We start from the raw sequence: 23,500 nt of genomic DNA on the forward strand, positions 1-23,500 counted from the left end.
TTGTTCAACATAATTGTAAAACTTCATAATCATAGGTAGCAAGAGTTACAATGAATCAAATCGTAGAAGCTGCGGTTCTCTAGCGCCAGCCGCTATATCATACAATTCCATAAGAATGATTCCAACTAGAAGAAGCGAAAATTGATCTAATAGCTCATGATATACTGCTTCAGTAAGTCGTATTAGCTTTACAACAGAGGATCAATCACTTCAATCGACAGGATTATCATTTTTCACCCAGTTTTCATGAACGAATTTACACAATGTTACATTCATCTGAATCCAAATGCATGTCTGAGAAGAAGTTCTAATTCACAGCATTCATCACATCCTCCAAATGGAGACTACTTCTGTTCAATTCATCCGTCATCCTCCCCAATGCCATCCTCACATTACTTGCTTTCTTGACCTCCAATGACCTAACCATTTTAGTGCTATTCAACCTGTAATACTCCATTGCAGTACCTTTACACTTTCTTTACCTATCCCCAGCTGCATTTTACCTTCCCTACTAATCTGCTTTCTCTTCTAAAGAGTCAATAACAGATTTCACTATGCTTCCTCTAGTGGAAGCATTGGGGATGGATACATCAATTTTGCCACAATTAAACATGAAAACATATGTCCAACCAAATGGGAGGCTCCACATATATAGGTGCAATAACACTGTACTACAAGCAATATAACTTCGAATAAGGCCTTTCAAAAGAGAAATCAACTAGGTGAACTTGTGCTCACAGGCCACAGTTAAAAAAACCATAATCAAAATCCTCTATAACTAAGCAAGTAACATACTTTGCATATATGCAGAGGCAATGAGAATGCACTGGAAAATAAACTATCATAAAGACCTTGAGCAGAAGTTTACTAGGTCCAGGTCTGGTCGCAATGTACAAGAAAAAACCCACATCACAAAGGCAATAACCATGCACTACAAGCAATCCCAAACTAGTACTGGACTATTCACCTCCTCAGACATTCAAAAGTACTTCTTTTTTAGCATGGGACATCTAGTTATCCAAAATGCACTTGAAACAATGGTAAGTAAACTCCATACGTATATAAATATCTGAAATTAGTTTTGCTTGGTGTAGCTTGTATTGATGATTTCCAGCTAGGCCATCAAGTGAAAACAAATTAAATTTCATGATTGTTTCTCACCAGGTCACTTTTCTCACAGGACATATGTTGCTTCCATTAAAATTTGTAAAGCTTACAGAGCATTAACGCTTGCCATACTTAGACCCTAACTAATACTAGACTATTCAGAACCTAAGCTAGATTCTTTTTTAACGTTCAAGCTCAGCTGGGATAACAGTTGGCCACCTTTTACGCATTTTAATCCACCACCCAAAGCTGTACGGATATACAGATGCAAGTTTCAATTGCTATAAAACTGACGAAAGAGCCAACCATGGGCATCGCTAATGGTGAAGAATTATCCATAATTGACCTCTGCAGGTGGCCCAGTCATTCTATCATTTCCAGCTGAAATTTCTGATTCCATATGCTCTTTCCTTTTTCTACATCAGCAAAATATCCGATAGAAGCAGTGTGCCTATGACTTCTTATAAATACGAGAAGGCACTAAAAAACCAGAATAGTGCGACAGCTTGAGGACAGTTAAGGCAGAAACAGCAATAGCATATTATCTATTTTCAGAACTGAACAAATCGGTGATCACGACAAATGCAAGGCAAAAGGGAGGATGTCTTGTGCTATGGTCAGCTTCAGGAATGATGCATCCTCTCATTTTCTGAAAAATACAGCCAACCGAAGGTCAGGAACTGACTACAGACTATCTTAAGATGATAACATAATCAGAATAACCAAATTTTCCTATCCAAGGACACATCTTTAATGCCTTGATTCTACATTGCTCCAAAGTTTATATAAAAAATATCAAGTCCAAAGGCCCACTAAACTGGGGTTATTAAAATGATTCCCATACATGATTTCAATCCTTATTTAACTTCCGTTGTGAATACGGAAGGACTGCCCTTGAAGTAGCAGATTATATCTAAGGGATTCCTCAGTTCGGGCCGAATAAATTACCAAAGTATTCTAAAATGGCGGTAATGCATGTAGAATGATTCCAATCAGAATAAAGAGATTCCATAGGATGAATGGAGTATTTTTACTGTTTCCCCAGGCATGGTTTCACAAGGCAGAAACACATTCCACAAATCAAAACATTGGGCCTGTTGGATAACTAGCTGACACAATTGGAATATGGTTTCTGTAGACAGAAATACAAGTTGACCATTACTATTTAATCAAAACAGCATACTCTTATGTAGGAAAGTAAATAAAATAAATTTTTAATATGAGGTGAGTTGCAATTTGAAGAGAAAGAAACCACCGAAGGCTTCCCATCAAATCATTTGAAAACATATTTTTCATGACCAGCATTTTCCAACTCCGTAAAAATACAAAGTTATCTAGACATTCCTTTAGTGCTAAGATAACCTAGTATAAATCAATATTTGTGAGATCTTCAAGAAAATTGAAGTTCACTGAAAAGTGAAAGATATCCCATATTTTAGGAGACTTGTGAGAGAACACACAGGTGTTACCAAGTTCTTCAACCAAATATGTGTGGTTAAATCTGATTAACAACAATTCTTGGCACCTTGTGTTTTGTAATTTTGCAGTAAATTCACATATTTCCAATTAAAGAATTCCCAAGATTTCTGGTAGAAAGAATACCAAAAGACATTCAATTGTTCAAGGGAAATTTTGAAACCGCGTACATATGCGCATGAAACAGGATACCAGTTCTGCCTACCACGTCTAACTACATCAATCTGGACATAAAGGGAAATAAGCATTAAGAAACCAAGGTATCTGTACTGCAACGAAATGATAATCTTACAGCAGGAGGCTATAAAAACAGCAGTCCTAGGAGGTAGTTCCAAATTACTTGAAGTTATTACAAAGTAGTTTCAAATATCGTAACATCACTGTTGTCTCTTAACTATCGGAGATAAAGGTAAAGGTTAGGGCAACAGCCGTATATGCAAATAGTCGTCCATCCAATTGACACAAACGCACTGATCCTAAGCAAAGCATCCGCAAGAATTTCACAACACTTCAAAGCTGCGATACTCGCAAATCGTAATCTCCTTATATAGTGGGTCCTACACAGAAGCGTAGTTCCATTTTCAGCGCAATTTATCGCCCACCATCGACTTTTAGTGAAACCTAAATGGTTATTAATAATAAAGGTCAAGCGTATGATAGCATTCTTCACCTGTCAAATCACAATCTCAACGTTTCCCACGATGCCCACCCCCCGACCTTGCACCAGGGTAACGAGCGAATTGGAGCCTTAAGTGCGCTGAATCACGGTCGTGCTCGTCAAATTTGTAACCTGCAAGATTAGCTCGACTATTTTACCGTGCAACTGGCGTCGGTTTGAGTTGGCGATGGAAAACCACGTATACTAGAGAACAGGTGATGGTAAGGATTTCGACGGTCGCTTCATTGTTAATTCTTACTCATCAAACATATCCGTTCAAGAAATTAGACAGTTACCAAATGAGCAAAGCAGAAAACCTGGTACTAGCACGGGTAACAGTGCAATAGGATCTTTTCACAAACATAATCAGAAGGCGAATAAAGATACAAGAACTATGAGTTTCCATATACCAATAAGTTGCATAAAAGTAAACTAAGAGCTTTGAGGCCAATACTCGAGTAATGAATAAGACATATTTCATGAGTTATAGTTCTATATTCATCAATTCTTATCTAGCTATTAATTTGCTAATTAAAAATCACAATTCAGTGTTAATGTAAACATACTGCAACAATCTGATGTGGATTATTTACGTTTTACCAAATTCTCAGGAAAAATTGGTTCATAATTTTAAACAAACTTTTAATGACTAATCTACCCAATGACAGAAAAGTGTAAATGTTCACCTCACATCAGCTCCTTGGGTAATGTGGCTTTAAGTTGTAATTGTTGTTAATTGAAGTTAATAAAGTTGTCTTTTATGAACAAATCAATAACATTCCAAAACAATGATATAAATTTTAATTTTGATAATTAGAACCTGGGAGCACTCTTGAATGTCAAGTCAAAAGCCAACACTAACTTTGAATACAAAGTTTCTCTTCATGTGTGATTTGTAACATGTGAATATGTAATAGACATATCAACTCCACCCAATCCCATGACTACAAGTCACCAAGATAAGGATGCATGAAAAATGAACACACATCTCTTCAAGACTTGCTCCTTTCTGACAAGAAGGACAACCCACTCTACCTCTAATCAGTACCCTATTACTCACAATGCTTACTGCAAGCCAAAAGAGCAGCTAATCTCACCTCAGACTAGATACAAGATCAGTATTCTGATTTCTCCACAGAAAAAAGGAGAGAAGTCACAGCAGACACGTAAAGGTAGAGGCATGGTGTTATTTCGAGCACATACCAATAATCATAGAAGAGACAGGGAATTCTATACAAGCATAAGTGTGCTCATAGTAATGAAACTGATGGTCTTGCGCTGCCCAATTTGAATAAGTATGGCCGTCAAGCGGTCGAGGTCATCCTATTCCTAGTAAAACTAATCATCTGAAAGGTTGCAGAGTGTATTGCTCTTTTTAGAACATCATGAAAATTCTAATCGACTCCAGTGTGTACATGAATAAACAGATCAGAACTGTAAATACGTGTATACTGGATTGAGATGCTACCTATGACCTATCAGCAAAAGGATTGAATCCTAAATTCTTTTGGAGTCATTATTTGCATCATGAAAAGGAAGGCCAGCTATTAAATTTCAACTGTTGTGAACTTATTAGACATGGATGCCAAGTTGTTCAGGGGAAACACAATACACCCCATCTTCCATCAAGACTTCAACCCCCAAAAAGCACAAGGAGCCCTTTGTGTTCGTGCACAGCGGCAATCATTTGAAATTCAAAATGAAGGACTAAATTCTTAATGAATTCCACATTCATGAACCATTCTCAAACTAACCCAGAAAATGGCTTTCTGAGTTGCAACAACAGTTACATAGGATATAAAATAAAAACATGTGCTGGTCTCACCTTGTAGAGCATCCATTGCTGTGGCCGCGTGAGCTGGACTCTCAAAATCAACAAAGCAAAGCACCAGTGGATCACCCCCAGGCTGCATAGATTAGTTTCAAACAGCATCATTAGAATGAACACAATTTTACATCATTACATGTACAAAAAATACATAATAAGACATATTCTCACATGTCTCGACTCCTTAGTCACGAGCCTTACTTCCTTATAGCCCACAAAAGGGCGAAATATATCTGCAAACTAAAATCAAGGAACAAAAAGAAGCTGGAATAGTGGGAAAAACTTATACAATCTGGAGGATACGAGAAACCTCTCTGCGGGTGCAATTCGCTGGCAAACCCTCCACAAACAACGTGCTGCTAGCATCAGGAGGGAGTGGAACTTCAGGCCGTCCTCCCATTCCAATGGAGCGGGGTTTTGCAGGCATTGCTGGGTCTGATCCCCCAATTGCTATGCCCCGTGGATCATCTACCTGATGATGTCCACCACTCAAAGATCTTCCAGCTTCACCGCCATATGATGAAATCTGCTGGTAGATTGCACCATATTTTACAAATGCATATGGTAGAGATAGATAGGCAAAGACAAAATCACAATCCCAATAATGAAACAAGAGAAAAAATGAATACCGAGCTGCGCAAGTAGCGTTCATATGATGCATTGACAGATTCAGTATCTCTAATGATACGGGGTCCTGCCCTATCCTCCTCACGAGCATAGTAACTGGGCACGTCATGGGCGCTCGGCATCTCTTTTATTCATGAAAATAGAAAGTTCATGTAAATTCACTAATAAAGGAAAGTTCAGTAAACATTAAATAAGCATCTAAATCATAATAAGAATCCTTAACCAAAAACCAGTGAGGAAGCCACAACAAGAGAATCTTCAGAAGTGATCTAACCAACGAATCCTATATGCTAATCCATTCTGGTGAAACTGCACTCTCCGTGTTAAGTAGAAAATTATGACTTGCATAATGCAAAAATGCATTAAATTTGGCCCGTTATCCTCTGAGCACCAACTGAACTTACATTCTTTAGGCCGATTTTCTGCAGAGTTGCATAAGGAGATTTCAATGACCTGCCTCACACACAAATTTGCAGTAGACATGCTTTTACCACAACAAAAGAATCAGAGGTTACAAATCATCCAAATATTGAAACCTCCTCTGCATCTGCAGATATAAGGACTTAACTAAGGTTAAATACTTCAGCGGCCTATTTAAAATAAATCCAGGTACACATAATCAGGATCAGAACTTCACAAAATTTTTTTCTTCGACGATCGTTCTCGTAAAACCCAGCTTACCCGAAACAGAAACAATTATACAGATACTTTCGCATACAAAAAAGCAAGATATCAATCCCTAGCCCATACAAATAAAATCACCAAAGATTCACATCACACGTGTATCAATAAAAGGATAAATGATTATGGAGGGGGAAGAGTTACCAAAGTCCGAACGGGGTCGCTTGGCCACCTGAGGAAGCGTCGCCGGCTGCTGCCTGCCGTCGCCGTATCTCCAATAAGCATCCCCCATTCTTACTCTCGATTGATTACAGAATTATGAATTAGATTGAAAAGAATGCCAAGCTCAAGCAATTGGCGAAGTTAGGGTTTTGTATTCTGATTTTCGCTTGACCGGAAGGGAGTGTAACGCATCCTTCATTCTCGACAAGATGACGAGTAGACAGCCCTTTTATACCCACGTCAATCCCAATTCCCAAACAGCATTCTTTTTTTCTTTTCCCACTCTCTTCTTTATAGTTTTTATTATATAGTTTTTTCTTCTATATTTAATTAGATAAAAATAATTTAAATTGCACACTTATATCGATTGTGCTCTCTCATGATACGCATTTTAACTACCGAAAATACTTTTGGTTATACCCTCTTCTTGTGTTAAATCAGTGAAATTATAAACAAATTAAGTTACCAATAGTAACCAATGTAGCAAAAATTATATTTGGAGCATAGATAGGATGTATTTTATGAATATGATAAATTAAAATCACCTCGTATGAAATTCGATATAATTGTAAATAATTTATTATTGTTTAAAAATTTATAAATATATTCTTGATTTCAATATTCGGATTTATTCTGTTCGTTTCCTTTAAGTTTTCATCTGAATTTTTTTGGTAAATTGACCAAAATGCTATTTTGAAGTATGAATTATAAATTTATATATATATTATAATTTTATGAACTAATATTTTCTATAAATTATTATTTTTTTATCCATGATCAAATTTTTTTATATTTTTTAAGATATTTATTTCTATTTTTTTAAATTATATAAATAATAAAATAGTAATGTCCACTTCACCATCTAAAAAATATATAATTCTTTTTCATTTGAGAAGCATACTTATAATTTTTTAGACCACAAGGGGTATTTGTAATCATATCGAACATTATGGGAAGCAGTTGTAATTAACCCTTATAAATATGGTAAAATTGTATGATTTCACATGAACTAATAATACAATTATTAATCATGTAGTCTTGTGAGTTTCTATATACTCAAGTTTGAATTATACTGTAGTAGCAATGGAATTAAAATATATCTAAAACATATAAATTATACTCGAAGTATTTTTTAATTATTTCAGAGTATTTAAATGTGGTCCTGATATGGTGTATAAAATTGCATGACGTTGTTCTTCACATGGTCTTGCTATGGGTTCATTAGTTCAAACTTGTATGTATTATGGTAAACCTAATTAAAATATTATGTGAGAAATGAATTCTTATTCATTTATTAAATCATAGAGAAATATACTTTTTTCCAAATATAAAGCACAAAAAATCTCCACAGTTTAATGATTACACAAGGACTTGAATTTATTCCAGAACTTAAAAGTTTGATAATATGAATTTATTATTAATTCATAGAAGATTAACAATTAAGAAAGAAATAATATTCTGATTTAAAAAATATAAAAAATTGAGCCCATAACATTAAAGTAGGAGTTTTCTGTGAAAAGACCCTGAAAAACAGGCAAAGGGCCCAAAAGCCCAGCATTAGGCACCTCAAAATTAGCAAAGCCCAATATCACAAAATATCTTCCTGTCTTCACCTCGCACGCTCCACACCGCGCGTGAAGCCAACTTTCCCATTGTCACAGAAGCTACAAAACCATCAAACTCAAAACCCGGCACAAAATCCTCCCACTCACCATTTCTCTCTCCAAGAACCTTAGAAATGGCTGCTATCAACTCCAAGGTAAAGTGGGCAGGTCAGTATTCCCACATACCATGTAAATTTTAACAGTAATTCCCATTTCAGTAAAAATAGTTCTACTCGATTCCAAGCAAAGAATCATAGATTACAGCAGTGAAAATATATAAGTTGTTTCTTTTCTTGAATTATTGTACTTGATGATATATTGTGTGTAGTATTATAATATGCCGCTCACTGTTTCTTTTTCATTTATTGTATATATTTTGCTTGTTGTTTACTCTTTGAAAAATGCTGTCTTTTTCATAGCCGCTTGATTTTCCTTTCCAATTTCTTATTTCTTGACTGTCCTTTTTACCAAATCATGCAATCCAATTTGGCATAATCTCCCGACCTAACACACACTGGTGCCCTCATCTTCTTGTTCAGGTTTGAGGGCCGTCATTGATTCTCTTGAAGGTGAAGTATTTTCTTGTATGTGGATCTCTTTTATGGGCTAACTTGTGTTCTTTCCTCTTATAAATTGTTCTACTTGAGTTGGATTTTCCATTTTTAATGAACTGGTGAGGTGTTGTAAGTTTCCAGTTCTGGTATATTCTTGCATAATACTGTGTCTGAAGTTCATATTTCTTGATGCAGATTTCTGGGCCATCTTTGAGTTTGCGGTGAAGGTAAAGGATATTTGGTCTCTTCCTTCTATGGGTTTCTTTTTCTTTTATTTGTTGGTGTTAAGCTTCTTTGAATTGTGGTTTTGGAATCAGTGAGGTTTCTGGGCTTGGAAGTTTTTGTTCAATGGGTGAAGTAGTTGGTCCTCGCTTGTATTGCTGCTACAAATGCAGGAATCATGTTTCACTTCATGATGACATAATCTCTAAGGCATTTCAGGTGAAGCATTCCATCTGTTCGGAAAATTTCCCCTTATAGATATGTACCCTTATTGTTAATTGACTACCTCTTATATTACCAGTAGCTCCCAATATTGGCAAGTTGGATATGATGTGTGTTTGGTTGCTAGAACTATGAGGAATTTTATAAAAACAACTTTAAATATAGGAAATAATGATTCGATTTGTTTGTCAATTAGTAGTGATGATGATGTATTAGATTTTGGCTCATGCATTCATGTAGAGTGAAGTTCCAGAGCTGAACACGGTCTATTTAGAATTTAGTTAATCAGTGCCTCTACAGCGCCTGCAAGCAATGAAATCAGCCTTAGAACAAAGATTACGAATACTTCTACCCAAATCAGGGTTGATATTTCTTGAATCTTAGCTTCAAGATTCTTGCAAAGGCAATGTAATTGATATAAATCCAGTACAATTTTGACTATTCATTATATATTAGAAGCTTTATTATTAGTATTTTAGTTGGACGAGGTTCTTATCTTTTTCTTGATACAAAATCTTGTATTCCAGGGAAGACATGGCAGAGCCTTTTTATTCTCCCATGCCATGAACATTGTTGTCGGTGTCAAGGAGGACAGGCATCTTATGACTGGTCTCCACACAGTTGCTGATATCTCTTGTGCGGATTGCAATGAGGTGTTGGGGTGGAAGTACGAACGTGCTTATGAGGCATCACAGAAATACAAAGAGGGTAAATTCATATTTGAAAAGTCGAAAATTGTTAAGGAGAACTGGTAGTACTGTGTGGTAAGCTGATGGGATCGTGTCTGATAAAGCAATATAAATTCACCCCGCATGTGGGAGTTTATTCATTCAAGTGTGCATTCTGTACAGCAGTTGTCCAAATTTTAAGATTTGTTGGATTAAAGACTTTGGTTCTGTCTTGATATCTTACATTTGCAAGTTTATTGAACAAGTTGTCTCTTTGTTAACCATATGTCTATTACCGTTTCCAGTGATCGATCTCCTGCAGAGTTGCACTCTTTGCATAGAATACTTCTGTGCTCTGTTAATCCTTTGTTTCCTTGTAATTCACAAATACACTGTATTACCTTTGTAAATAAAGGTATTGGTTGTCAGACTTAATATGAATCAACTGTGGAAGAACTTGTCAGCATAAATACTGAGAACTCTTGGGGGTGTGGTTGTTCGCCTCTTCCTCGTACAGAAGCGTACAATGGGGGCCATCTTAGATCACTGAAGCTGCTTTATGGTTGTTGGTATTATCATCATTATTACTATTTTAACTGTATTTCACTGGAAATACTGTAACTCTTGAGCATATATGACTTGGTATCTAGCTCTTGCATATCTGTGTCAACAACAGGGCGACCTTATTGCATCTTCAGCATCCTTGGAAGCTTCATAACAGGGGAAACCGAACTCTTCAGCAATTACTGAGAGTAGAATTCAGAATTTTGAACTGATCTCAAGATTAGATTCTTGCTTAGACATTGTTTTGTTTAAAAACTTGGTGTAATATATAATTACTTAAAATATAACTTCTCAGTATGGAAAATTCCAATGTGGGTATTTATTTTAAAGTATTTTGAACCAACATCTGCAAAGTAATGCGACATCAACTCCCCAATCTAAAGTCGTGTCTTAGCATAGAAATGACGCCTCTCCGCTCTGCGGCAGGTTAATTCCGGCTCCAATCCCTCCAAAGAAAATCAAAAACAGATTTATTGAAAATAATAATGTACCTGAAAAAGCCGTTTTGGAGCGAGACCTTGAACTCGCAGGCGGAAGCGGAGCCGCAATCACCGGTTCTTGAGCTGGTGAAATCGCTCGACAAGCAGAGACTGTATCGCGAGGTGACACTCGCACTTCGAACCGGTCTCCGAGAAGCCCGCGCCGAGTTCTCGTTCCTCCGAATCCGTGGACTCCGTAGCATTCTCAAGTTCCTCCGAGCCGTTGCTGAATCAGATGAGACGATTAATCTCTTCTGCCACTCGCAATCCATTCCCGAACTCCAAGGTATTTTTCCGTAATTTTCTAGTTTATTCTCCTGCGGGTAAGATGAGGTTCCACAATTGAATTTGATTTTCTGTTAATTTGATCTTAGAAGCTGCAATAATCACGCAGTTATTCAATGTTGTGTGGGATTCAATTATTCAGCTGTAATGGAGGTCTTTAGATCTGTTTTATAGTTTGGAGTCAATGCCGGATCGTATATTCGGTGGTTGATTTTACATAATTGGGGGTATAAATGATTGAATATCTGAAAAACCCATCGGTTAAGCATTGCTCAAAGATTCCTTATATAGAGGAAACTGAGTTTGTTTCTGTAACAAACTGAACTTCAAGGTTAAAGCCAGAGAAAAAGAAGCATGCATGGCATTATATCTGGATTCATTTCATCACCACTCAACTTCTCACATAATCTATTCAAGCTGGCGTTCGTTGTTGAACTGTAGAAGGTATTGAGCCTTGGCTTGTTATGATGATAAATTAAAGTACCTCTTCGAATGAGCTGTTCACTATAAATATTTGAAGTATTCATTTAATGTCACCATATTCAGTTATATATGTGAAATTATTTTTATTTCTAGTGTTGTTCAGTGGAAAAAGAAAATGGAGGATGATTTGTCTGGCTTCAGTATACTTTTCTTTCTTATTTTCCTTGTTTTGATCCTGAACTCAAAAGGAGTGCAAATCTTCTTCCCTTTCACCGGGTCCCTTTTAATAACTCGATTTTAGAGTGATAATGTTCGCTGTGATATTGCCTCCAGACGATGACCATATTATCGGAACTCATGTTGTTCTGTTCTTTGCATAATCTTAAACTAAATATGGCTACTAATGGTTTGCTTTTATATTAATAGTGGTGCCAGTTCTTTTTCAACACTCACTTAAAGAGGTTGAGGATCAGACTGTGACTAATTTGGGTCACATATTTACTGTGGAACCTATGAAGATAACTAGTCCGTCAACTGATGACGAAGTGGCTCTTGCATTACGACTGCTTGAAGGATGTTGTCTTCTGCATCCTGAGAGCACCATCTTGGCTCATCAACACAAGGCAATTACGGTATGTGAACTGAGACCTTCTTTTGCATTTGTCTTGATAATATTAAATCATCATTGTCAGCTTTTTGTGACATTTATTTTAACTATGTGAGACGTAGCAATCAATGGTAAATGAGTGGAAGTGAAAAGTCCAGGGATTCTTGTTGGGAATATTGAAGATGCTTCCCTCTTCAAACTTTTTTGGGATGGCATACTTTAAGTTCTATGATCTGCTTATTGATTTTGATCCAGCTATGGCAAGTTCTTGATGTTTTGCCTATCACAGATTTTACTTGCAATAATGTATGGCAGGTTTTGATGAATATTTTATCAACTCGCGGAGTACTTGAGCAAGGTGCATGTCTTGATGCCTTAATTGCAATTATGCTGGATTCCTCTTCCAATCAAATGGTATGCCTCAGTATATCCCAGCAAATGGTTGAGAAATTCTACACTCTAACCATTCTTTTGTTACCCTTTCTTCCCTAAAATGTTCTTCTGGCAATACATAAGGTCAATCTATAAGATCTCATCTGAGCCTCGAGTGTTGCTTTGGCTATTCTACATACAATCTAAGCCTACTCCTTGCTTTCATTTCTTCCCAGGTTTACAAATGTTTCAGTTCTTACATTTCTAGAACATTACTGTTGGATGCCTTTACATCTACAATGAAGAACACCAGAATAAGAGTTTTTCTCATTTACATTTCCGGCTGCTTAAATGAAACTAATGTGGACTGTCCTGGTGTCCATGCTCTGCTTATTTTAGAACAATAATTGCAATATCAGGAGGCATTGAATTGCACTGAGTACTATTTGCACTTCTATACCTAAAATGGACTTACGCGTTTGGTTGCTTGATCATTGATTCTTCTACTTCAACATCTCAGGACTTTGAGGCATGCAATGGCATTGAGGAAGTTGCTCTTCTGATAAGGGATAAACAAGTAGAGGAAAATCTAAGGTATGTTTGTTTTGTGATAATCTCCAACTTCTTGCTGAAAGTCAAACATTTCCAGCCTGAGTGCTTTGCTTCTGCAATTTCCATTAGCATAAGTTTATGAGCTTAGATATACTTCCATCCACATCTTGCAATGCTTGATAGTATCGTTATGCAATCAGGTTGAAATGCGGGGAATTTTTGTTGCTTCTTATTGGACATGTAAATGGAAGGGAAACACCTCCAATGATGACAATACACGAGGATGTAAGGCGATTCCTGGGGGAAAAATCTGCCTCCTTAATATGGGCAGCAAGCCAATTTGGATCCACCCTAGATCCGGATCAACGATTGACAGCTTTACATATTCAAGCCCGTAGGGTTCTTGAGTCAATTGATCTTTACTGAAAGCAAACTTCGAGAATGGAGCTGTTGGCATCACAATGATTCTCACAAGCACTTAAAATGTCTCGCAGACTGTGAGTGATTGTGCTCTCTTGTATCATGTTTGTTGTACATAAGATTTACAGCACCGAAACATCATATTAGACCTGCTCCAGTCTCATTTGTGCTGTTAAATTGTCCAATACCTCATAAATCTCTTCAGCTCTCTTGTGAGATGTGTCGCATGCCATAAAGACATGACTTTCATGTTTATCCTCGATCCAACTGAACCCTGGATTTTTATGCAGTTCATCCTCATTCATTTGCTGTCTTATTTTTCGAAGTTCATGCCATTTACCTGTAGAAGCATATAAGTTTGCCAACATGACATAGTTACCTGAGTTGTCTGGTTCTAACTCTATGAGCTTTTGTGCTGCCATTTCTCCTAGATCCACATCCCCATGGATGATACAGCCACCAAGCAGGGCACCCCAAATCACTGAATCAGGATACATGGGCATTCTCTCAATCATCGTATTTGCTTGTTTGAGCTGGCCAGCTCGACTCAGTAGGTCAACCATACATGTATAGTGTTTTATTGTTGGTATTACGCAATAAGACCCCATTAAACCAAAGAATTCTAGTCCAATATCAACCGATCCTGCATGAACACATGAAGAAAGAACTGCTAGGAAAGTCACGTTATCTGGTTTAAAGCCTTCAATCAGCAGTTCACGGAAGAAAGAAATTCCGTCCTCCCCATGCCCATGCATGGCATATGCATTGAGCATTGCATTCTTGGTGACCAGATTATGTTTTTTGGTCCTATTGTGGACCAATTCAGCAGACTTCATAATGCCACACTTTGCATACATATCTATGAGAGCAGCTACAATATATGCATCTGATTCAAATCCACATCTGATCGCATGTGCATGAACCTGTTTACCTCGCTCGATAGTAGCTAGCCTTGAGCAGGCAGGCAAAACTATTCCAACAGTGTAGATATCAGGCCTCAAATTTGAAGCCTGCAACTCTGAGAATAACTGCAGAGCCAACTCATGGTGGCCATTCTCTACATATGCCGCAATTATTCCATTCCAAGTATATATATCTGGTTCTAATCCGTCACCTTTCATCCTTTCCAGAATGCATTGAATGCTTTCAATTCTGCTGCAACGAGCGTATCCAGAAATGAAAGCGTTCCATATTGCTATATCCCTTTCAGGTACTTCAACTAAGGCTTTTTGTGCAGCCTCCAGGTCCCTGCATTGGCAGTACATTTCTACCAATGCTCCACCAACAAACAGATTCGATTGGAGGCCTCTGACTATACAAAATGAATGTATTGCTTCTCCCAATCTCAGAGAACCTATCTCAGCGCAAGCACCAAGAGCACTGGCCAAGGTAAAAGAATCAGGTTCAATCTCCCCTTTGTTCATTAAGTCTCTTAGCATTCTCAAACCTTCGTCGAACATGAGATTATCTATGTATCCAGAGATCATTGAGTTCCAGGAAATCAAATCCCTTGGTTTGCTCTCAGATTCCATCATATCAAAGAGCTCCTTTGCCTTAAGAATTTCTCCATTATCGCAATATCCTGCTATCATGGTATTGAAAGAGACCTCATCTTTCACCGAAAATTTAGAAAAGACTTTAAAAGCACTCCCCATATCACCACACCTCCGGTACAGATCTATCAATCCATTCACAATATAAGGACTTGACATAAACCCATGCCTTGTGATGTATCCGTATATTTCCTTGCCTAGCTTCAGCTTCCCCAGTCTCGCACAAGCAGGAAGAACACTTGCTAGAATTCGTGCATTCAGTTGAAATCCTGCGACTCTCATTTTGTAGAGCGTCTCGATGGCTTCCTCATTGTATCCATTCTGTGCAAATCCACCAATCAAAGAACTCCAGGAAACAAAATTCGGCATCAAACAAGTGTCTGTCGACATTTCCTCCAAAACATCCAGTGCTTCAAACACCCTCCGGTTAGCAGCACAAGCTGTAACCATTGAATTCCAAGAAACACAATCTCTTTCCAGCATAGTATTGAAAACCTTCTGAGCATCGTGCAAGCTCCCACATTTTCCATACATGTCAATCAAAGCATTTCCCACGTAAATATGCCCCAAAAGTCCAATCTTCATTGCAGCTCCATGCAATTGCATCCCCAACTCAACCCCACCATAGCCACCACAAATCTTTAACGCCACAGGGAAAATGAAGAACTCCAAATCGACATCTTCAAACAGCAATCTTTCAAAATACATGAAAGCTTCCTGGAAGAGCCCAACATCTAAAAGCACATTGAGAATCGCAGTGTACGTGTACAAGTTTCTGTCAGGCATTTGGTCGAAAACAAGAGTCACATCATCGACACACCCACATCTCCCGTACATCTGCAGTAACTTGGTCTGAACAAATTCCCGCCCATGAAACCCATTTTTCAGCAAGTGTGCGTGCACCTGTTTTCCGAACTCAGCAAAGCTGCAGGAATCGAGTACCGAAGCGTAGGCAGTGGAATTTACTCTGCCATCGAGAAATGGAAGACTGGTCCGAGCCTGGGAAATGCATTGCTCCGGATGCTGCTTCTTCGTCCCTACTCCCTGTAAGGAGAGCCGGCCAATGACCTTGCGGAATTCAACACGAGATTGGGTGGTTAACTTTGGCTCCGGCGGCGCGTGAATGACAGGTTGAAACTGTGAAAACATATCGCGATTGTCAATATCTCATTAATCCACTACTGTAGCAATAATGAGGGTAAGACCTTATAGTTACATGTCATCCAGTAGAGGATGAGACGAAAGATAGGAATTTGGAATCATTGATGTTTTAATCAGTAAATTACACGTGACAATTACGTGTAAGACTCAAAATAGAGACAAAATGAATAAAATCTCCTGTATTTCAAAAAATCTACAAAAAAAAAAAATAAAAAATTCCCCTGTTTTTAAAATATTGATTGTTAGATCTAATCAATTAATCTCAACTGTTATATTTTAAAAAAATAAAAGGTTTATATTCAACAAATTATTTAACTTGTATTATATATAAATTATTTAATATTTTAAAAATATATTATTATTATATATTAAAAAAAACTATCTACCCCACCTAGCCCCTTACCCCCCCTGTAATCTCAATTGTGTTTTTCTGTAATTTCTCGTGTGCCATACTAATGTCTCAAATATATTTTTGTAATTTAAATAATAATTAGGAGATGTATTTTTCTTATTAAAATGAAGGATAAATTACAAAAGGCTCTTTTGGTGTTTGTCTTGATTACAAATATTTCATCGTTATTTGAAAAATTATGTATACCCTTCTAAAACTATAAATACGTTAATAAATACCTCCTTAAAACGAGCTATTGCAAGAGATAATTTTTTAAATAATTATAAAATATTTATAATTATTATTTGCTCCAAATCCCATCCCATTCGGACCCTCTCCTCTCAAATCCTACTCTCCTTTTTTTTTTTTAAATTTATATATTAATATTTATATTTTCAATATATATATATATATAATTGTTTATATACAAGATAATACATTGCGCAAGATTATACATAGTATATCTATAATTTGAGATGTAATATCGACTTTTTTATAAGAGTCAAATGAACGTACATTTCCATCTTTTCATAATTCTTGCCTAGATAATGATTATTATAGCGAGTTTTTTTTTTAATAAAGAATATGTAACGTGTTATATATTACTATAATTTGAGATGTAATATCGACTTTTTTATAAGAGTCAAATGAACGTACATTTCCATCTTTTCATAATTCTTGCCTAGATAATGATTATTATAGCGAGTTTTTTTTTTAATAAAGAATATGTAACGTGTTATATATTATTGCGCTGGTGCAAAGAAATATTGTCTTTCTTTCACTATTGTAATAATGCACGGAAGCAGAAACACAACAGCTTGAAAGATGATGAACAACAACCTGGAGACTAAGGATGGTAGAAGTTGCTGAAGCTGGGGTCTTGACACTAACAACTTTTTAAGTGAAAGAGCGCTTTTTACACATTGTTGTATTTTTCAGTCTATAAGAGTTGTTATTAGGATTTGTACGCCTTAGTTAGTGAAATAGCAACTTTTTACTTTGTTAGTCTACTAGCCGTTGTGAAACTGCTTCTTCCTTCTTCCCTATATGTATAAATCAATGTCTTCAATCATCAAGTTACAACTTCTTTTTCTGTTCTTCTTCTTCTCGACACTTTTTCTTTTACCAAGAATTGTTGAATGCAAGAATTCAATTAGTCCCGGAGGACGAATTCAACTGGAAATCGAAAGATCAAGATTCATGTGTATATGTGGCTGGTGTTTTTTGGGGGTTTCTTGAAAATGTTCCGTTAACCGCCGCGTGTGGTTTTGAATTTTTTCTTGAAGTTTTGCGTGGAGATTCCACCATTCTTTGGCTTTTAATTCCTTATATTACTCGCGTCTTGCTTTTTAGGGAGGTCTCGAATATGAACCCACTTTCTTGTTTTTAGTTCTGTTATGTAGGGTCTGCAATTGTGAGTTCATTGTGCCGCATGGTTTCTTGGTCTGATGAAATAACCGGTTCCCTTTTTTTGTTTTTTCCCCCATGTTTTCTTGTGGAGACGTTAAATCTTGGAAATATCCACAAACGAATTGGTGTTGTTTACAAGACTTTACGCCATTATCTCTAATTTTCCTTTGAAAGGATGTGCACTGTCGTTTCTGCTTTTCATTTCCCTGTTTTCATGGATGTGTTTTTCTATTATTTTCATCTTTGGTTAAAGAAAACTTTGCGGTCGAAAAATTGTTGTGAATTAGATATGGTTCTTTTTTCTCTTTTTGGTTGCAGTGAATTAGATATGATATTGCTAGTGCCTTGTGGTTCTATTACAAAAATGACGGAAATATTCTAGTGTTTTCTATTGTCAGGCTCCAGTGCCTCTACAACTTCTGGAGAAAATGAAGAAGATGGCACTTTCGTTGTATCCCCAGGTGACTAATTACCTTAGTTCATATTTTTCAATCATTCTTAAAGCTTATCATATGTATCTGATTCATAATGTGTGAATACAATTGAATTGTACATTTTGCACTTGTTCTTGCAGTCATGTATGTGACGTTTTGCCAATTTCACTTATTCTTAATGCTAATCAATGGTTAGGCTAGCCCTAAAACCATGTTCTATGGGCCGACTGCCATTGATTGTGGATGAAGTTGGCTCTTGGCAAATTTGTTAGATTATATATAGCTCTCAAAATGATTTTATGGTTGAGGAATTTCGGTCCTCCACCTGTGGATTTTCATGGTCATCGAGGTCTTGTTTTCTATTTACTTGATTATATAGACATGTCTTAGCCTTTTGTCTGAGTTATCCATTAATCCAGTGGACATAAATCGTGTTCAATTTTAGATTGATCCTACCTTAACTGGGAAATTGATTTGAGAATCATCTACCTCTTGTTGCTTGTCCTTTGGCTTTTAGTCATCAGACAGCTTTTGCCATCTAACTGAAGTGAAGTTTCTATTTGCAGGATTATTGAGAATGATTTTTTCAAGCAAGACTGGTGGAGGGCTATGGGAACAGTTGATATATTTCAGTATATATTTATCAAGTGGACACTTTTGTTTTCTTATTGGAGTTATTGTGAGTCTCCTTGGGTTCCTCAACAACCTTGCCATTGAAAATATATAGCTGGTGTGAAATTTGTTATAACGTCTAATATGATGTTGGCTAGAAAGTAAGAAAAACTCTTGTTTTTTAAGTTCACATGCTTCTGAAATATGTTTATCTTGTTGAGCTTCAGTTAAACCTTCTTGGTCTATGGTTATTGATTTCTTCATCATGCCTTTTCATATGCATATCTTTTAGCATTACTAATTGCTCCATTTTTGGAGGTCTGTAGACTGAACTGAAAGGAAAAGGTCCATTTCATATTTGGTTGAGATCTTTGGTTCTGTTATTTAGCTCAGATCTAGACTGATGCCCCAACCTGGGGCTTGCTACATTTTCTTCCCTATTCCCTTGTCTCCTTGCCCAATTTTGTTGTGATGGTATATGTGTGTACTCCTGTATATTTATCAGGTTTAAATGTGTGGACATGTTTGTTGTTGTTTTCATTGTGTTTGCTTCTTCAAATCTTGGCTTGACATTTTTATCAAGTTTGGTCACTGGTTTGGTGGCACCAGAGGCTGCTGGTTCAGGTATACCAGAGGTTAAGGCTTACCTGAATGGTGTAGACGCATTTGCAATATTTTCGTTTCGAACTCTGGTTGTCAAGGTATGTCAGAATTTTGTTGAATTGTTTTCTCTTAACATATATATATGTATAGGTATATAGATATATATTATATAAGGTATGTATATGTGCATGTAGATCCTTTTGTCTACCCACATAGATTTATTTATGTTACTGGAAGCTTGCCAATTAACTATTCATCTATATGATTGAGTGTGTATAAATTTGATGCCCTGGTGTTGACTGCATTTCTGAACCTTGATGAGACCTATATAATTGTTCCATCAATATGAAATGAATATTACTCACTATTGTTTTCAAATGATACACATGAATGTCGTGGTCTCCTCGAAAAAGTGCTCTAAAGGAATGCTTTTATCGAGGGGAGGTACGGTGTAACATTTGGCAGATTCTTTTGCTTGCTGCCCTCAAGCTGGAAAAAGTTGTACTTTTCTATTTTGTGTCCTAGACCTTCAAAATGTGCCCCAATTCATGCACGCCAGTTGGTTAGGAGCAGCATGCCTGCTCTTAGTCTCCTGAGGTTCATCCTTAAAACATCTGTTAACCCTCTTCAGTCAGTTTGCAGAAAAGGATAGCAAAACACCCGACATTATGTGTTACAACTACTCGAAGGTAATGGGAAGTCATGTAGTGACAACTTGACTTTAATCAACATATGTGTCACTTTCTGAAACATAAGTAAGTTTTTATTTCCAACTATGATCCTTGTTATCATCAGTTTCAGCCTATCTCCTAACTTTATATGTGTGTGTATATATATTGGACTGTAAGGGCCATTTGTATGTTGTCTTTCAGTTTGAGTTTAAAAATCTGGCCGAATCGATGGGCCAACAGAGCATACTTTTTTAAGTGCATCTAGACAGGTTTCTTGATCGTGAATTACTTTTGCCATGTTGTTTATGCCTTTCGACTGGAGAATGCTATGAGCAATGATTTCAGTCATAGGCGGACACTGTGGCACCCAATGATTTTCATATCTCAGGTTCTTTACAATTTTGTCTTAATGCATACTATATGATACGAAGGCAATATCTATTCTTTTTTTTTTTTTTTTTCGGGTGAGTCATAACACATATTGCATGCAATTACACAAGACTATCAACTTATATGAGAAATCGTTTTTCGGTAATATGTTTAACATGCATTTATTCGATTGTATAAGTGAAGCATGTGAGTGAGTATAGGTGATCTACACTCGTCTATTAGAAGGCTGAGGGTTGGAGTCTAAATTTGGTTTGTCAATGTTGTGCGAACTAAAATAATCTCATATTCTTAAAAATTGTGTGGGAATCACAAAAGTATGTATTTTGACAATATTTAGAGCTTAATGGTGGCCGGTGTGGCTATATTTTTCTCTTTCTATTTTTCTAACTGAAAAGTAAGTCATGTTTTCTATTCATTCTTCTCTGTTAATTCTTTTGCCATATTTGAAAGTCAAGATAAAGGTGAAACCATTGCTTTTATACTTTGTAAACTTCAAAACCTAAAGCTCTGTTTGGTTTCTGTGAAAAGTTCAACATTATCATTGTTGTAATTTGGAAGAGATAGGAATTGCAATTTTTGGGTCATATTAGAATATGAGGATGCAAGTGTAGGAGTTTAGTGTTAAATTGAAGAACAAACCTCCATTTGTTTTTGTAAATTTATCTTGGTTTATTCGTTGTGTTGGGTTTTGTTCATGGGCTTGCGTTGGAGTTTTTTGATGTCATTTATTTATCATTTTGTATAATTATACACAAACATCATGTTTATTCATGTTGTTGACATCTTTCACTTGGCAGGTGTATCACATAAAAAATTGTTGGAAAATTTTTATTGTTCAATCATGTACTGTTTTATTTGTGAACTTTGATAGTGGAACACCATATCAAAATATAGAATGGTTGTCTAAATGCTAATTTTTATTTTTTTCCACCGAGATTTGGTAGTTTGTACTATATATAATTTGCAAAATTGTGAAACTTTTTTTTAAAGAACATGGAGTTTTGGTGACTATAATAGTCTCATACATGAGAAATTATATGATTTGCATTTGAGGAATTAACTATAGTCTATATTTCACAAATTTGTTTTGTCTTATCAAATGCTTTTGTTTTCTAAAATAGTGAATTTACTACAAGCTTTTTACTTGTATATGCATGAATTTTGTCCAATTGCTAGTATGAAAAAATGTTCTTCCACCATCAACTCTTTTGTTTTCAAATCAGCATGAGATTAGATTGCACAATGTATTTATTTATTTTTTAAAAAAATCTCTATAGATCTGTATCTATAATTATATAAGTAATGAAGTATAAAATCTATCTAATAATTCTTTTTCTGTAATTGCATGATATGGTCGCATATTTAGACCTCCAAGAAAAATCATATTTTATTTTTGTTGTATTGAAACTAAATATGAATAGCTTTTATAATCATAAAAAGTACTTCAAAATCATTCATTTGATTAAATGGATGAAATGTCACATTTGTGTTAAATGTTTCATAAATTTTTGAAGACGCTGATTAACAAGAGACATTATTAACTATATTAATATTTGCCAGTATAAATATACATCTATTTGAAAATAGATTAATTAAATTGGCATGTAGACAACTGTTCAATATTTTAGTATGTGATGTTTCATTATTGATGTTTACAAGTAAAATAAGTCGTGGTTTATACAATAACGATTTTCTAGCAAACTTTGTTGTGGGGCACTTGCAAACTTCATCTGTCAATAACATGAATAAATATGATATTGTGTAAAATTTGTACAAAATTTTAAATTTATGACAACGAAAAATTTCTAAAAAAGCAAATCTTGGAACAAAATTTAACATAAGAATAATCGAGAATAAATTTGCAACATTAGTGGAGAATTGTTCTCCAATTTAGGTTTCAACTCTCCAACTTGCATCCGCAGTATACTCTAAGGCCTCAAAAGATTGTATTCCCACTCTTTCTAGATTATAATGGCGAGAACGTAGAGCTTTAATAACAGATATCGGGGACTTTTGGTTTTTAAAGTTTACAAAAGAAAAATGCAATGGCATTAAACTTTACTTGATTTTCAGATATGAGAAAAAAATTGACATAGACGAAACCAATAGGAACATGGACTTATTATTCAATAAGAAAAGTGAGAGAGAAATGTGTAGTTACATAGGTTATCATTTGGTTTTAAATGTTGTCAAGGTGCATCCTTTGAGCCAGCCAATGTGTGTTTAGTTTAGTATTTAAGTTTCTTACATCAATCTTTTGAACGCCCACACAACTCTTAGGAACATGAGGTTATTCAAGTAAGCACATATTGCAAACCAAATAAAGACTCTAAACACCTCAGCCTTCATGGACGAGTATGTTGAGAGATTGCATGTTTTTTTCATTCTTTTCTTTTTTATTTTTACAGGCTGACATTAGATCGAAAGATTGCAATTGGAAGTCGACATACTTGAGGGAAATGGCTTTCCGTATAACACCTAACGCTACTGAAGACGATCTCAAGTTCTCAACCCAAGAGCTTTTCCGAATTGTACGCACCAGTATCCACCTGATGAGTTCAAGTGATTCTGAATATGAGGCTCTCGAGGACAAATGAGGAGTCTTGCCTACTGTAAATTAGAATATTTTGTTAGTATTTTAGCTTTTATGATATTTAAAATTAGGCGCCTAAGAATTTTGAAGTCATAGTTAGAAAGATGTAAAAGGAATGTTTCTCCAAGAAAATGCAATCCCACGTTGCTGGTTGAGATGAAATTTTAATTT

At 36.0% G+C, this 23,500-nt stretch overlaps 5 protein-coding genes across 17 annotated transcripts; 3 read left to right on the plus strand and 2 right to left on the minus strand.

Moving 5' to 3' along the window:
* Window positions 1–6,801, minus strand: LOC105160314 (RNA-binding protein 1). 6 transcript variants are annotated; one of them, XM_011077634.3, is made up of 7 exons: window positions 6,522–6,801; window positions 5,699–5,820; window positions 5,373–5,598; window positions 5,241–5,302; window positions 5,067–5,148; window positions 3,254–3,373; window positions 1–1,756 (listed from the first exon to the last, which is right to left on the minus strand). In XM_011077634.3, exons 1-6 carry the CDS (start codon window positions 6,607–6,609, stop codon window positions 3,270–3,272), a joined length of 684 nt encoding a protein of 227 aa, XP_011075936.1. In that variant the 5' UTR covers window positions 6,610–6,801; the 3' UTR covers window positions 1–1,756; window positions 3,254–3,269. The 6 variants fall into 6 exon arrangements, with proteins under 6 accessions (XP_011075936.1, XP_011075938.1, XP_011075937.1 ...); XM_011077635.3 differs by lacking the exon at window positions 1–1,756 and adding an exon at window positions 2,809–3,140 and having other exon boundaries at window positions 5,373–5,595; window positions 6,522–6,800; XM_020693353.2 differs by lacking the exon at window positions 1–1,756 and adding an exon at window positions 2,809–3,140 and having other exon boundaries at window positions 6,522–6,800.
* A 1,420-nt stretch (window positions 6,802–8,221) lies between these two features.
* LOC105160315 (Yippee family putative zinc-binding protein) lies at window positions 8,222–10,090 on the plus strand. Of its 6 annotated transcripts, none has more exons than XM_011077640.3 (5): window positions 8,222–8,311; window positions 8,683–8,712; window positions 8,893–8,924; window positions 9,015–9,138; window positions 9,669–10,090. In XM_011077640.3, the coding sequence occupies exons 4-5, from the start codon at window positions 9,046–9,048 to the stop codon at window positions 9,894–9,896; spliced, it is 321 nt and encodes a 106-aa protein (XP_011075942.1). In that variant the 5' UTR covers window positions 8,222–8,311; window positions 8,683–8,712; window positions 8,893–8,924; window positions 9,015–9,045; the 3' UTR covers window positions 9,897–10,090. The 6 variants fall into 6 exon arrangements, with proteins under 6 accessions (XP_011075942.1, XP_088735793.1, XP_088735792.1 ...); XM_088879667.1 differs by having other exon boundaries at window positions 8,266–8,311; window positions 8,683–8,727; XM_088879666.1 differs by having other exon boundaries at window positions 8,280–8,298.
* Window positions 10,091–10,704: 614 nt separating this feature from the next.
* Window positions 10,705–13,815, plus strand: ISI1 (binding protein). The gene is made up of 5 exons (XM_020693286.2): window positions 10,705–11,138; window positions 11,987–12,192; window positions 12,483–12,581; window positions 13,060–13,133; window positions 13,292–13,815. Exons 1-5 carry the CDS (start codon window positions 10,859–10,861, stop codon window positions 13,515–13,517), a joined length of 885 nt encoding a protein of 294 aa, XP_020548945.1. The 5' UTR covers window positions 10,705–10,858; the 3' UTR covers window positions 13,518–13,815.
* Window positions 12,744–16,332, minus strand: LOC105160351 (pentatricopeptide repeat-containing protein At2g13600-like). The gene has a single exon (XM_011077681.3). The coding sequence runs from the start codon at window positions 16,211–16,213 to the stop codon at window positions 13,655–13,657; it is 2,559 nt and encodes an 852-aa protein (XP_011075983.1). The 5' UTR covers window positions 16,214–16,332; the 3' UTR covers window positions 12,744–13,654.
* Window positions 16,333–17,408: 1,076 nt separating this feature from the next.
* LOC148788470 (uncharacterized) lies at window positions 17,409–23,491 on the plus strand. 3 transcript variants are annotated; one of them, XM_088879387.1, is made up of 4 exons: window positions 17,409–17,973; window positions 18,425–18,487; window positions 19,027–19,773; window positions 23,145–23,491. In XM_088879387.1, the coding sequence occupies exons 3-4, from the start codon at window positions 19,594–19,596 to the stop codon at window positions 23,331–23,333; spliced, it is 369 nt and encodes a 122-aa protein (XP_088735513.1). In that variant the 5' UTR covers window positions 17,409–17,973; window positions 18,425–18,487; window positions 19,027–19,593; the 3' UTR covers window positions 23,334–23,491. The 3 variants fall into 3 exon arrangements, 1 of the variants encoding a protein (XP_088735513.1); XR_016065081.1 differs by having other exon boundaries at window positions 17,414–18,487; window positions 19,027–19,139; window positions 19,682–19,773; XR_016065082.1 differs by having other exon boundaries at window positions 17,411–17,820; window positions 19,027–23,491.
* Window positions 23,492–23,500: the final 9 nt, after the last annotated feature.

This window comes from Sesamum indicum, linkage group LG4, assembly GCF_026168435.1.
Source record: "Sesamum indicum cultivar Baizhima isolate 11 linkage group LG4, ASM2616843v1, whole genome shotgun sequence".
Lineage (NCBI taxonomy): Eukaryota > Viridiplantae > Streptophyta > Magnoliopsida > Lamiales > Pedaliaceae > Sesamum > Sesamum indicum.

Coding starts and splice junctions, on each gene's coding strand:
- LOC148788470 (XM_088879387.1), top strand. CDS start 19,594: ATGTTTGTTGTTGTTTTCATTGTGTTTGCTTCTTCAAATCTTGGCTTG. Junction 19,774..23,144: donor TTCGAACTCTGGTTGTCAAG/GTATGTCAGAAT, acceptor TTATTTTTACAG/GCTGACATTAGATCGAAAGA.
- LOC105160315 (XM_011077640.3), top strand. CDS start 9,046: ATGGGTGAAGTAGTTGGTCCTCGCTTGTATTGCTGCTACAAATGCAGG. Junction 9,139..9,668: donor TAATCTCTAAGGCATTTCAG/GTGAAGCATTCC, acceptor CTTGTATTCCAG/GGAAGACATGGCAGAGCCTT.
- ISI1 (XM_020693286.2), top strand. CDS start 10,859: ATGTACCTGAAAAAGCCGTTTTGGAGCGAGACCTTGAACTCGCAGGCG. Junction 12,193..12,482: donor ATCAACACAAGGCAATTACG/GTATGTGAACTG, acceptor AATGTATGGCAG/GTTTTGATGAATATTTTATC. Junction 13,134..13,291: donor CAAGTAGAGGAAAATCTAAG/GTATGTTTGTTT, acceptor TTATGCAATCAG/GTTGAAATGCGGGGAATTTT.
- LOC105160351 (XM_011077681.3), bottom strand. CDS start 16,213: ATGTTTTCACAGTTTCAACCTGTCATTCACGCGCCGCCGGAGCCAAAG.
- LOC105160314 (XM_011077634.3), bottom strand. CDS start 6,609: ATGGGGGATGCTTATTGGAGATACGGCGACGGCAGGCAGCAGCCGGCG. Junction 5,821..6,521: donor GCGACCCCGTTCGGACTTTG/GTAACTCTTCCC, acceptor CATGAATAAAAG/AGATGCCGAGCGCCCATGAC. Junction 5,149..5,240: donor TGACTAAGGAGTCGAGACAT/GTGAGAATATGT, acceptor TAATCTATGCAG/CCTGGGGGTGATCCACTGGT.